Source organism: Seriola dumerili, unplaced genomic scaffold (genome assembly GCF_002260705.1).
Source record: "Seriola dumerili isolate Sdu_G_001 unplaced genomic scaffold, Sdu_1.0 BDQW01000036.1, whole genome shotgun sequence".
NCBI lineage: Eukaryota > Metazoa > Chordata > Actinopteri > Carangiformes > Carangidae > Seriola > Seriola dumerili.
In genome coordinates, this window is record NW_019174291.1 from 1,301,155 (window position 1) to 1,314,356 (window position 13,202).

The window sequence follows — 13,202 nt, forward strand, 5'->3', positions numbered from 1 at the left end:
CCTGGTTGTTATTTCAAAACCTATGACTGTCATCTCTGTCTCCTTTCCTTTTGATTCCTCCTGTAACTCACTGATATGTAAACACCTCACTACACAATTCAACTTCCATCCAGTAACAGCAGCGACCAGTAAAAGCCATTTTTACAACAGCACTGAGGCCAGGGAGTCATCAAATCTGTCTGGATGATCAGGATATGACTGATCCTCCCTCACAAGTATCACCTTCCTCTTGTTGTCAGACAGTTTGATTTCTCTGTGTTCATTGTGTGTTGTGTCGAGTTGTGAGTTCACAGGAATCTGATGGAGAGAACAAGACACCAAACAGCTGCATTATTGATCTATCATCTGACATGACTCAGGACATCAGTGATCTGAATGAGTGTTTTCATGAATCAAATTAAAAACACACTTACACTTCTTCAGACCTGGTCTCAACCACTGGACTCCACCAGGCTCAAGACTGAAAGGGGGGGGGGGGGGGGGGCACAAGCTTTCAGTCTCTTTCTGAGCAGCACAACAAATGTCACAGCAAATAAGATGAGGCCACAAAGTCCTTAATGAAAACTACAGTGGCTGTGGGTTCATTAGACCTCCTCTGGACACAGGACACAATCTGAACCTCAGATTTTTTTTAGTATTAAAGTGAAAGTGACTTGATGGCATGATGTGATTTAACTCTCTATTGTCCTCTTATATCCTTGGTTCAAGATACTGGGAGATTATGTGTCATCAGTGTGATTAATGTGTTAACCCTGAACAGTTATCTTAAGTCTGTGGGTTTGTTGTGAACCATTGCACGCTCAAAGTCACTATATCTGTTCAGGATCAGTCAAACCAGCTGCAGCTGCTGAATACAGCCTGAAATAATTTGTAAACATTTATAGTGAGAATAAAGCTGAAATCCTGCTCAGGTCCAGATTACAGCTGATTTCGTAATTGTGATCGTTTCTCGTAAATGTGACAGTGAATGCAACGCACTTCTGTAAGAATCGGTCATCAGCTGAGACAGAGAACTGTTCAGTGTCTCTCCATACCTGAGAGTTTCAAGGCTCCAGTCTGGATCCTCCAGTCCAGCAGACAGTAGCTTCACTCCTGAGTCTCCTGCATGATTGTAGCTCAGGTCCAGCTCTTCAGATGGGAGGGTTTGAGCTCAAGCTGAGGCAAGAAAGCACAGCCTTCCTCTGTGACCAGACAGCCTTACAGACTAAACACACACAAACACAGAAACCCCTATGAACATTTGATAGTAGGCTTATTTCCTTATTTTTTGCTCTGGTCCATTTTGGTCCAGTACATTTGCATTTGTTCAATGGTTTAATTCAACAACTAAAGCAAAAAAAAGAGAAAATAATGCAGATCCTCTGGAAAGTATCATATGTCTAGAAAAGCACTGCTGAAATTTATTAAAATGTACTTTACACTATCCATACAGGTTGACTGTATCCACTTACGGAAATAAGGTTTCATTGGTTTACCCATTAACACAGGGCTGCCCATGTGATATGCCCTTGGGCAAAACCTGACACTCAAATTTCCTGATGGCCAGATGAGCACCTTGTATGGTAGCTCGCTGCCATCTGTGTGTGAATGGGTGAATGAGAGCCAATGTGTAAAGTGCCTTGGATAAAATATAAAATGCAGCCATTTACCATTTTTTTTAGTTTTTAGTCATGCAAGTCTGAGCATTTTGAGGCTCCAGATGTTTCCCATCTATCTTGTCTTGTCTACAATCACCATGGTTACAGCTGTTTCCATCTTTGTTGTGTACGGTTACCACACCTACAACTGACCACATCTTTACTGAGAGGCTGTTTAACCTCTATGATACTCTTTAATATCAGCATTGTTGAACTTGAGGAATATGTCCACTCATTTAAAACACACAGTAACTCGATCTGACCTGAGAGCCTCCAGTGTACAGTGTGGACTCTGCAGTCCAGCAGACAATAGCTTCACTCCTGAGTCCTGCAGGTTGTTGTTACTCAGGTCCAGCTCTTTCAGACTAGGTGACTGGGAGCTGAGAAGTGAGGACAGAGCTTCACAGCTTCTCTCTGAGAGGTTACAGCCACTTAGTCTGAAGAGATGATAATAAAGAATGAAAGTTTTTTATTTTCTGTTCTGTTGAAAAGATATTGGTGTGTTTATATGATGATCCATAAATTAAACTATCTGTACACTTACACAGCTTTGTTAGAGGCTTTGACCACTGGCAGCAGCCTCAGAAGAGCCTCCTCTGAACCAGAGTATTTCTTCAGGTCAAACACCTCCAGATCTTTTTCTGATGACAGTAAGATGAAGACCAGAGCTGACCATTGAGCAGGAGACAGTTTATCTGTAGACAGACTTCCTGAACTCAGGGACTGTTGGATCTGCTCCACTAGAGACTGATCATTCAGTTCATTCAGACAGTGGAACAGGTTGATGCTTTGCTCTGGAGAGGGAGTCTCTTCGATCTTCTTCTTGATGTACTGGACTGTTTCCTGATTGGTCTGTAAGTGACTTCCTGTCTGTGACATCAGGCCTCGTAGTAGATTCTGATTGGTCTGCAGTGAAAGACCCAGGAGGAAGCGTAGGAACAAGTCTAGGTGTCCATTTGGACTCTGTAAGGCCTCGTCCACAGCTCTCTGGTAGAAGTGGGTCTGTGTACATTCAACCTTTCCTTTAGACTTTTTGGAGGTAGATTGTTCGTCTGACATCATCAGATTGACTCCAGAGTTGATGAAGGTCAGATGGACATGAAGAGCAGCCAGAAACTCCTGAACACTCAGGTGGACGAAGCAGAACACCTTGTCCTGGTACAGGCCTCTCTCCTCTTTAAAGATCTGTGTGAACACTCCTGAGTACACTGAGGCTGCTCTGATATCGATGCCACACTCTGCCAGGTCTGATTCATAGAAGATCAGGTTTCCTTTCTGCAGCTGCTCAAAAGCCAGTTTTCCCAGAGACTCAATTATCTCCCTGTTCTCTGGACTCCAGTGTGGATCTGTCTCAGATCTTCCATGATACTTGATGTTGCTCAGTTTGGACTGAACCACCAGGAAGTGGATGTACAGCTCAGTCAGGGTCTTGGGCAGCTTACCTCCCTCTCTGGTTTTCAACACATCCCCCAGGACTGTAGCAGTGATCCAGCAGAAGACTGGGATGTGGCACATGATGTGGAGGCTTCGTGATGTCTTGATGTGGGAGATGATTTTGTTGCCCAGTTGGCGATCTGTGAACCTCTTCCTGAAGTACTCCTCCTTCTGTGGGTCAGTGAACCCTCTGACCTCTGTCACCATGTCAACACACTCGGGAGGGATCTGATTGGCTACTGCAGGTCGTGTGGTTATCCAGAGGCGAGCGGAGGGAAGCAGTTTCCCCCTGATGAGGTTTGTCAGCAGCACGTCCACTGAGGTGGACTCTGTAACATCAGTCAGGATCTCAGTGTTGTGGAAGTCCAGAGGAAGTCGACACTCATCCAGACCATCAAAGATGAACACAACCTGATACTGTTCAAACCTGCAGATTCCTGCTTCTTTGGTTTCAGTAAAGAAGTGATGAACAAGTTCCACCAAGCTGAACTTTTTCTCTTTCAGCACATTCAGCTCTCTGAAGGTGAATGGAAATGTGAACTGTATGTCCTGGTTGGCTTTGTCTTCAGCCCAGTCCAGAGTGAACTTCTGTGTTAAGACTGTTTTCCCAATGCCAGCCACTCCCTTTGTCATCACTGTTCTGATTGGTTCATTTCTTCCAGGTGAGGCTTTAAAGATGTCTTCTTGTCTGATGGTTGTTTCTGGTCTGGCTGGTTTCCTGGATGCTGCTTCAATCTGTCTGACCTCATGTTCATCGTTGACCTCTCCAGTCCCTCCCTCTGTGATGTAGAGCTCTGTGTAGATCTGGTTCAGAAGGGTTGGGTTCCCTGCTTTACCAATCCCCTCAAACACACACTGGAACTTCTCCTTCAGCTTAGATTTGAGTTTACGTTGATAAAGAGGGGCAAAATGCCCAGAAATTTCAGCAGAAGTTCCTGAATTAACAAATAAGAAACACTGTCAGTAAGTTGCTTTAATTTATCATTATCATTGATAGGACAATATAATAGCTAAGGAATAATGATTCCATCTAAGCTTTCACTATGCAATTCTGGCTGCCACTGGGTACAAAATTTCACAGAAAAATTAAGGCTTGATTGGCTTGAAGTAAGTGTATCTGCCATTGCCCGACTAAAACTGGAAGAGGATGGCACTTTTATTTTCCCCTGTTAGCTATTGTTTGCTTTCCACAACCACTGGCAGCCAGAAACAAACATCTATGATTCTGGTGGTGGCCTTTACAAAATGAGCAGTGGTGAAACTTCTGTTATGATCTAGGAGTTGATAAAAGAGAAAGTGTTCCGCTCTTTAATACCAGAATTAATACCATTTAGAAATATTGGAGGGGGGGTAGAAATCCTCTTACTGTTCTGCAGAGAGTCAGCCAGCTCTTCCTGCTTCATTCTCCTCAGGAAGTTCAGTGTGATCTTCAGAAATGCCTCTTTGCTGCTCCTCCTCTGCTCTTCATCCTCACCGTCCAACACCTCCTCATCCTCCGTCTGACTCTCTAAGAATTCTGGACTAAGAACCTTCTGCAGCTTCTTCAGCTCGTCCTTCACAAAAGTAACAATGTTCTCCTCCAGCAGCTGGGACAGAAATCAACACAAACAAAAAATGAAGCAAACGTCAGATCCATGTTAGACAGACTGACAATCCAAAGGTCGAAAACTTGAAGCAATGAGATGATTGTGAACAGAACGGATGTAAAAGTAGTTGTTGCACATGTACAGACCATAAATATGGAGTCCAGGTGTGTTTCATGCTGCTGGGCAGACTGACCACTGGGAACCTCTGAGATCTCCTGGTCCACTCTGTGGAGCAATCATGAACAATGAGCTCACACTATGTCTGTCCACACAAAGAAAGACACAAGCTAAAGGTCCATGAAGTCATGTTTCATGAGTGGTAAAGGTTTACCAGTCCTGATGATCACACTGAGAATCAACAGCTCAGTCTGCAGCTGCTCTTAGCTTTGAGCTCAGTGTTAGCTTAGTTTGGTTTAGTCCCAACAGCTTTCATCAACCCACCCTCCCTCACTGAACGCTGCTGATGTGCCCTGCAGCAAGACAGCTAGACCCTGCAGCTGCTCCAACTCCAGTATCAGACTGGTTGTACTGGGCAGCTCCCAGTATGAAACATGGCAACGAACCAGTAAAGGTTCACTAAGTAAATGACAGTTCCAACCTGAATCAGGAACATTTTAAGGGATCAGTTCACTCCATCAGAGGTGTTTGTCAGATGGTTGAACAGCGTCTGAAACAGCCACCTCCCTCTGTGACTGTTCAGCTGGTTGGACGTGAGAAAGTAGGAGGGGTTTGAACTTCTCTTTTAGCTCTGTTTTCATTCGCCACACAACTAATTCTGTCACCTCTCATATGAACAACTGAGGTCAACACGATGAATGTCTTCCAAGAGAGACTGTTTGACCATGGGAGAAGTTATCTCTATATTTAAGCCACATCACGTCTCCCCCCTCTCTATGACGGCGGGAGTTTTACCTCCACCTTCCAGTGTGGATGTTCACAACAAATAGAAACACTGATTTCAGATGAGGTCGAACAACACATCATACAAACTAGTTCTCTTCTAGGATAACCCGAGTCTTACTGTCAGTTACAGCTTACATCTGAGCAGCTGATGGATGTTGTCCCTTAAACTCAGTAATAATATCCTTTGACCAGTTGCTCTTTAAAGTCAGACAGCTGGGTTCAGGAGAGCCTGGTCTCTGCTGCTGGACCCTGAAAAAACAACAGAACTGATGAAGAGTGTTCAATCTTTTAATAAACACAACAAAATCTTTTGTATGAAATGCCTTTCGGTCAATTTTAAATTCTTACTTTCCACTGTCAACAGATTGTCTGAAATTAAGAGGAGGATTAAGTGATTGGTTGCTTTTTATGGACACACAGCTGGGTCCAGGTCCAGGCTCGGGTCCAGGTCCAGGTCCAGGTCCACCAGAGTGTGGTGTGTACTGCTGCACTGGGCTGCAACACAATACACACAGAGGTTTGAATAATGATGGTGCAGCGATCTGAGTGCTGAGCTTTGACGTGGAAAAGAGTCATGTAGTCAAGTTAGAGATCCTCATCTCACCTCTGAGATCTCTTCTGGCTCTCATGTTCTCCACACAGAGTGGTTTTAGAGGGAGGGACTTCCCCCTCTCTGTCCGCACACTGATCCATGCTGCTTCACATCCACATCAGCTCACACACACTCTTTACCCTTATCTGGAGAGGAAACGCAAATCATTCATTTGCACATCAACTGAAATCAACCTTCACATCATTTCTCCTGCAAAAATGCAGCTGCTCCTCCACGGCTTCGCTCTTCTTTTCTGTTTCATATCAGTGACAGTTACATGCAGTGAGGCAGCAGTGTGAGGCAGAGGAAATCCCCATCAGCTGCTGTTCTTCTAATATCAGTCCACTAGATGGTGTAGTTTGTTTTCTGAACGCTGAAGTCAGGGCCCGTATTCACAAAGCATTTTACGAACAGTTCTCCTAAGTCACACTAAAAGTGTCAAAGTCATCTAAGATGTGCTCATTTATTGATTGGTGAATAGATCGGCTCACAGACGGCCGGGTGGTGTCAGCATTGAAAAGTTGCGTTTTCCCTGTAGCGCCGGTGTTTCAGTTTCGTTTTTAGTTTAAAACGGAAAAAGATTATACTGTAGTGTACGGACCAACATGGAGATTTATCGTTAAACACAACAAAGATAGAAGTCACTACAGACAAACTGAACGTGTAAAACTTACACTCGGTTCAACCAGTCCAAGAAGCTGAAGAAGAAGACTCCCTACTTGACGCCTGCAGGCACAAGTGTTTGTGGGTAATTTTTTTTACTTCGTTGAGTCACGGCTCCACGTTTAGCTGAAGCAGACCAGGCCGGAGAGGTTGGAGGAGGAGCAGATTTTCTTCTTCTCTGGTTGTTGGTACTTTTGATGGTACTGGGTGTCTCACTATTCTTTGCACGAGAAACAATGAAATACTTGGGTCACAGGCCATATTCTTGGATATAACCCGTATCATGCAGGGACTGAATAACTGCTGTTGTAGACAGTCGGTGGTCCTCATTTTGGAGGAATAAAGATTCAACCGGAAACGCAACACCTCTTCCATCTGACAAGCTCTAATCAAAAGTTTTCCTTTCAGCGTTGTATGAAGACCTCCACTCCCACACAATGTTTTCTTATAATATGTAAACTCAACAGGAACGAGGCCCATATTTTCAGGAAACACACTCAATCATTTTTCATCTTTAATTCATCATAAATAACAAATGAATATCTTGCAGTATCTTGGAGATGAGAAAATGCACACTGAATAATAGAATTGTTCAACTTTCTGATCCGAGCAGATAAAAACATTGTTGAAGTTAACCAGTTAAATGGCCACAGTAAGTAACACAGTTAAAGTCATCTGGTTTCTAGAAACTCTCCAAAAAACACTGACTTTTCACTAAACCTGCTTCTGTTTGTGTCTCTCAACAAAGTCAAACTACAACTGCACATTTTTTGATTTTTAATCATTTTTAATTCTGCATTATATGTTTGCTTATCTTTATCTTACAGCTTATCTAGTTATTTATGTTCAAGAAATGAAATTATTGACATGACATGTTCATTTTTATTTTTTGATAATATTTTTGTTAGTCATTAGATTCTTTATATCATTTTTCTTATCTAGCATAGTTAGTTTGGTTAATTACTATTTTCTTTATGTTGGATAATGCATGGGCACATGAGGTTATTTAGGTAGGTAGACTGGCTTAGGACCAGCATGCATCTGGGTGGGCCTATGATTTTACACCAGAGCAGGAGAGGCAGCACGAAACATGATCCCTTTGTTCCTTGGTTTGCTGCTCGTTTGGATAAATCAAAAATAAAACGCAATGGCTTTGTTTGGACAATATATTCTTTTGCCTGTGTGAACCACATCCCCATGGTGCATCAGTGGCCTTTTGATTTTTATGTTAGACTCAATTTTGTTTGAAAGACAAATAGCCACTTCAATAGGCCTGTCCACTGTCCCGCACCAAGTGACATCCAGTTCCAGCTGGAATATGACCGGCTTTGGCAAAGGAGATCAGTGCTTGGCTACTGTGGTCTGCCCTTCTTCTTTACTGTTTGGGTGTTTACAGTTCAAATTTACTGGCTGTGAAAACCACAGGTCAATGACAAAACGTCTGGTGACATTTGTTGATGCCTGGTACAACCCACACGCTTCTTAAACACCCTTGTGGTGTTTTGATTTCTTTATTTTAAGGGGCATTTTTCCCTTTGTTTCAATGCTGACAGTGAGAGAGAGACAGGAAAGTCAGGGAGAGGGGGGGGGGGGGGGACGGGGAGACATGCAGCAAAGGGCCATAGGTCAGACCTGAACCCAGGATCCAAGCCCTGATTGCACACGCTCCACCAGGTGAGCCACAACATGAAAACGTCATCATCATCTGCCTCCTCATCACTCCCTGCCTCTGTCCCTTTTTCTGAATCTGAATCCTCATCTTCATCCCTCACATTTATTTCTTCTTTTTCCTCTTCTCCTTCACTTATTTCCTAATCTACCCGTTCTGAGGCCTCCTCCTCCTGCTCTGACCCTCCTGCTCTAATCAGCATACTGTCTTCTCCTCCTTTCTTCGTTTCTCTCCTTCTCTTCCTCCTGTTCAGTCCTCAGCATTTTCTTGCCAAAAAAACTGGCAATATCCCCACTTTTACATTTCCTTTTCATTTTTAATCACTCCGGCTACTCTGGCCTGCAAGGGTCAAGATGTGAAAGCTCTGGTTAAAATCCTTGTATGTTTGTTAGCTAATAAGTATACCAAATATAAAATCAGAAAAGATTTATCACATGCACACAAGCAGTTATGTGTAGACTATAGTCCCATTGTACTTGTTATTTTCCCAGTTTGACAGTGAAGGATGTAACCTGGTTTAATTTGCTCTCTTAGTATGGTCACTGTCAGTTGTAATTTAACGCCCCTGAAACGGCGACCCTCTGTTAAACGTTATGGATTCAAACATGCCAGTTTTTATTATTTTGTATCAAACTCTTCTTGTCTTTACTAAAATCAAAAGTAATCAAAGGGCAAAAATGCTCCTATAAATCACGAGCGAGCGATTTCACAGCTGACCCCCCTCGCCCCCCTGTAGATCCACCCCTGCAGTAGGCTACTTTTTGGTAGCCTTGCTAACATATTGGTGTGAACTTACTGTGTGAGGGGGTTACTGCACTGTATCTGTATTTTAAACTGATATGGTAATTTAATGCTAGTTTCATACTAATTTTCGAACAGCTTTCATTTTTATCACTAGTTTGTACTTGCGTAATGTAGCACCAGAGAATAGTGAACAGTCGTGACTCTATCACAACTGGTTACGGCCCTCTAGGTTTTCAAAACATAGAATTTCAACTCATTGAATTAGTAAAGACTGTGTTAATGCAGACATTACAGTATTCTACAGCTTCTGGTGAACCCTTTCAAAAATATGTTAGACTCAATTCAAAGCAGTTAAAAAGGAGATTATATAAGATTGTTTCCAAGTCACCTGTCATCATCTTCATCTCGCTTCAGGGCAGACTGGAGGAGATATGGAGGATACTTTCCTGACCAAAACTGATTAGAAACAAATGTACTCATTATGAAAGGAACATGTTAATTGTTTTATAGTAGGCACATTTAGAATACAGTATTCTTCTGTGGATATTCATACTGTACTAACGAACACTGTAGTGGACAACATGAAGCCTTTCACCAAAGACCCTCTATACAGTCTCTGCCTTCACTATGTAATGCAGACCATATTGATAATCTTTAGTGTTTACTGCGCTCCAGTGGTCACAGTGAGTAACTACAACTACACTCCACAAGCAACAAAGCAGATACTCCTGTGATACAACGTCACAGCAATTGTGCCTCTAATTAAAACATTTGAAATTTAAAACCATCAGGCGTCACCTCTATCCAGCGTTAAGGCGTACATGTAGAGCACTAAATTCTGGCAAAAAAACTTGCAAGAGAAACAAAGGTGTAGTTACACACTATAACATCTGGACAAAAGCATCTGCCAAATCAACAAATGTAAATGTAAACCACTGAGAGCTGTTAAAGCAGCTATAAAGACACATGAATGCTTCTGGTAAAGATATTCAGAACAGGTTAACAAGCATGAGGCTCTCTCTTATACAGGAATCTCTTGTCAAAATCTAGTTTTAATAGATTTAATATTTCATTCGCTGCTATGCTTACATGGTGGATATCCTTAGACAAAATCGTGTTTACTCACAATATTCCAGCATAGACATAATGTTTGGTGTCTGGATCTTGATGTAGATGAATATACAAACACAGCTCGTTTGTTTTGAAATCTCAATTTGCAGCTCCCATGTTTATGTTTGTGTTTATGTTTGTGTGTGAAGATTTGTCCATGAATCCAAAGCATTTTTTTTTTATAGGAACCTTTTATTCATACATGTACAGTGATATATACAGCATAAATGAAATTTGAATAATAGGCTACTGTGATAATGCAGACAGGGAATATTAGGGAGGCTGACAGTGAGCCACAACATGGAAGATGAGTGTTTTAAAAAGACCAATATCTGAAAATGATTTACAAAGCAGCATTTCCTTACACTTTAAAAGCATTTTGCATTTTATTAGTTAAACTACAAGAATAAACTTCCTCCGTTTCCCTCTTATCAAAAGAAAGAAATCTGCCACTGAGAAGTCGGAGCTGCTGTTCTCAAAAGTAACACTAGAGGACAGGTAGAGACCGTTTAAGCTTATATCTTCATCTGTTACAGAAGCACAGTAAAATGAGCAGTTCTTCACATTTAATCTGGCATTGAAGCATTACAGTAAAAGAGTGAAGATATTAATATTCAGTCCTGAAAATGATATTTTACGCAGCCAAATGAGTTAGGACAGAGTGTGAGCTACAGCATGGAACTATTTATGACTGAGTGTGTGTAATCTGATCTCTACTGCAGAAATGCACATCCTAAATTGTAAAAAAAAAAAAAAAAAAAAAAAAAAAAAGACCTATTAGTAGCTATGGTTTCCACCATGGTTAAGTGAGTCCTGCTGCTACTGAATATTGTTCACAGCTGGTGATTTCTCCCATTTTCCCAGGTCAGTTGAGACATTTATATCTGAGTCAGTTGGCCATTAACAAGCAGAAACATGAACAGACAATATATTATGGATAGTGGCTGATATTTTGTCCGGAGAAGGGGGGTGTGTTGCCAAGGTTCATGATAACTACATGACTGCAGATCTGCTCATTGTCATCTCACGGTCTGAATGTTTATGAGTCTGAGGTTCAGCTTTGAGAAAGGCTCCTAAGGACCAGCCTGTTGCCTCGGCTGTTGTCATCTCAGGCAGCGACGTCCCAGCACTTAACAATAATGTCCACATGCCTCTCAGCTCAGTAAGTCTTTCATTACCTTTAAACTCAGCTGTCATTCTTCTCCAAGAAGACATTTCTCCACCTACATTTTCCATTCCTCCATCCCTTTTCCTCCTCAAAGTCTCTTCAAAGTTTTAAGGATATATTAAACCATATATAAAAATATCTGTACATCACATTAATCTTTCCATTCACAGCTCACAGCGGTTGTCCACAGTCTTGTAGCGGTCCATGATATTCAGGACATCCTCCAGGATGGATGGACCCAGATCTAGGTCTAACCCTACCATAGACTCTGACCGTGACACACTGGATGAGGCTGTGAGACCGGCCGGGTGAAAGGCCGCACAGGGAGACTCGCTGCGTTCACTCCTCAGATCCTCGTTGCTCAGACCAGCGTCAGAGTCCAGACTGAGGCCCCGGCGAACGTCCAGGGGCCCGCAGGTTTCTGACATGGAGTCCTCAGAGGAGACCTCTGAGAAGGAGCCGGAGGAGGGGACGAGCCTGCGGATGGCGGGGGAGAGGGAGATGTCACGGCAGGGCTCTGACGCCAAGCGGCCCACCACGCCGTTCTCACAGAGCGACAGAGTCGGGTGCTGCTGGCTGTGGTTGTCTGTGTGACTGTGGCCGTTGGACTGTTTGTGGCTTGTCTCTGTATACGGCTGCTGCTGCTGCTGCTGCTGCTGCTGCTGCTGGTGGAAGTAGTTTTGCTGAGAGGGCAGAGAGGGAGGGGAGGGGTCGTCCAGGTGGAGGCGTGGGGGTTTGGGTGGAGCCTGTTCGTGGGCGATGAACACAGGCATGGAGATGGTGGTCTTCAGCAGGCCGGTGGAGGAGTGCTGATAGTGGTAACCGTTGTAGGCGTAGTTGTGTGAGTCCTGTTTGGCAGTGAAGCCCTCGTCCAGGCGTCTCTCCACGCTTTGCGAGCGTGCGTGACCGTTTTGTGTCCGGCTCAGGGACGGCAGCATGTCCATCTTACCCTGGAGGAAACCCACGTCTCCAAACATGTCGCCCTCCCCTTCGGGACCCACATGGGCACTGTGACGTACGTCGCCCAGCGGGGGGCTGATCATGTCACCTGAGAGGACGTCACGTAGCTTCAGCTTCTTTCCCTTCTTGGGAGTTGTAGTTTTTAAGTATATTGGCGTCTTTGCCGGCATTTTGCTCCTGAGAAAAACTCTGTGTGCTTCTCTGTATCTGAGAGGAGAGGTCAGGCTCCTCAGGTCTGGCCAGGACAGGCACCTCTGTGGGTTTGAGTAGCAGTCAGTTTCTCAGGGTGAGTCAAACCAGCAGGAGAAATGTGACCAAAAGCAAACACAGCAGCTCACAAAGCAAACTCACTGGGTAAGAAGTTCCCCTGGCTCTCTCCACTTCCAGCTAAGGGATCCAGTCTGTGTTGCTTCTCCGTGTGAGTATACAAGTATTTAGGTCGGTCAGTGTAGCAACAGCAACTCTGGGGGTTGTGCCTCACACTGACATGTGACTCGGGGGGTGGGGGGTGGGGGGGTGAAGGGGGGGAGAGGAGGAAGGCCTTGACCTCAGATCAGCACCCTCTGTCTTTTTCTCATACACAGAAAAGCCATATCTAGGCGGACACTGGGCCCTCCTCGCTTCAAAACATACACACTCTCCTGTTTATCCCTCTTCAGCCAAGGGGGATGAAAGGATGAAGAAGACGATCTCTGTCGGCTGTCGGGTTAGTCCTCTGAATTCTTCACACACTTCA

General features: G+C 43.7%; 2 protein-coding genes across 2 annotated transcripts in view; both read right to left on the minus strand.

Moving 5' to 3' along the window:
- LOC111216862 (NLR family CARD domain-containing protein 3-like) overlaps window positions 1–6,972 on the minus strand; it is an 11,208-nt gene extending 4,236 nt beyond the window's left edge. The window contains exons 1-8 of the mRNA XM_022738496.1: window positions 6,827–6,972; window positions 6,165–6,298; window positions 5,909–6,055; window positions 5,696–5,809; window positions 4,804–4,882; window positions 4,438–4,657; window positions 2,182–4,006; window positions 1,901–2,074 (exon numbers count right to left, since the gene is read on the minus strand). Coding sequence (XP_022594217.1) covers window positions 1,901–2,074; window positions 2,182–4,006; window positions 4,438–4,657; window positions 4,804–4,882; window positions 5,696–5,809; window positions 5,909–6,055; window positions 6,165–6,253 — 2,648 coding nt within the window. The 5' untranslated portion in view covers window positions 6,254–6,298; window positions 6,827–6,972. The remainder of the gene's footprint in view (window positions 1–1,900; window positions 2,075–2,181; window positions 4,007–4,437; window positions 4,658–4,803; window positions 4,883–5,695; window positions 5,810–5,908; window positions 6,056–6,164; window positions 6,299–6,826) is intronic.
- Window positions 6,973–11,089: 4,117 nt separating this feature from the next.
- LOC111216909 (cdc42 effector protein 3-like) lies at window positions 11,090–12,966 on the minus strand. Its single transcript, XM_022738558.1, has one exon. The coding sequence runs from the start codon at window positions 12,634–12,636 to the stop codon at window positions 11,671–11,673; it is 966 nt and encodes a 321-aa protein (XP_022594279.1). The 5' UTR covers window positions 12,637–12,966; the 3' UTR covers window positions 11,090–11,670.
- Between the last annotated feature and the right edge of the window lie 236 nt (window positions 12,967–13,202).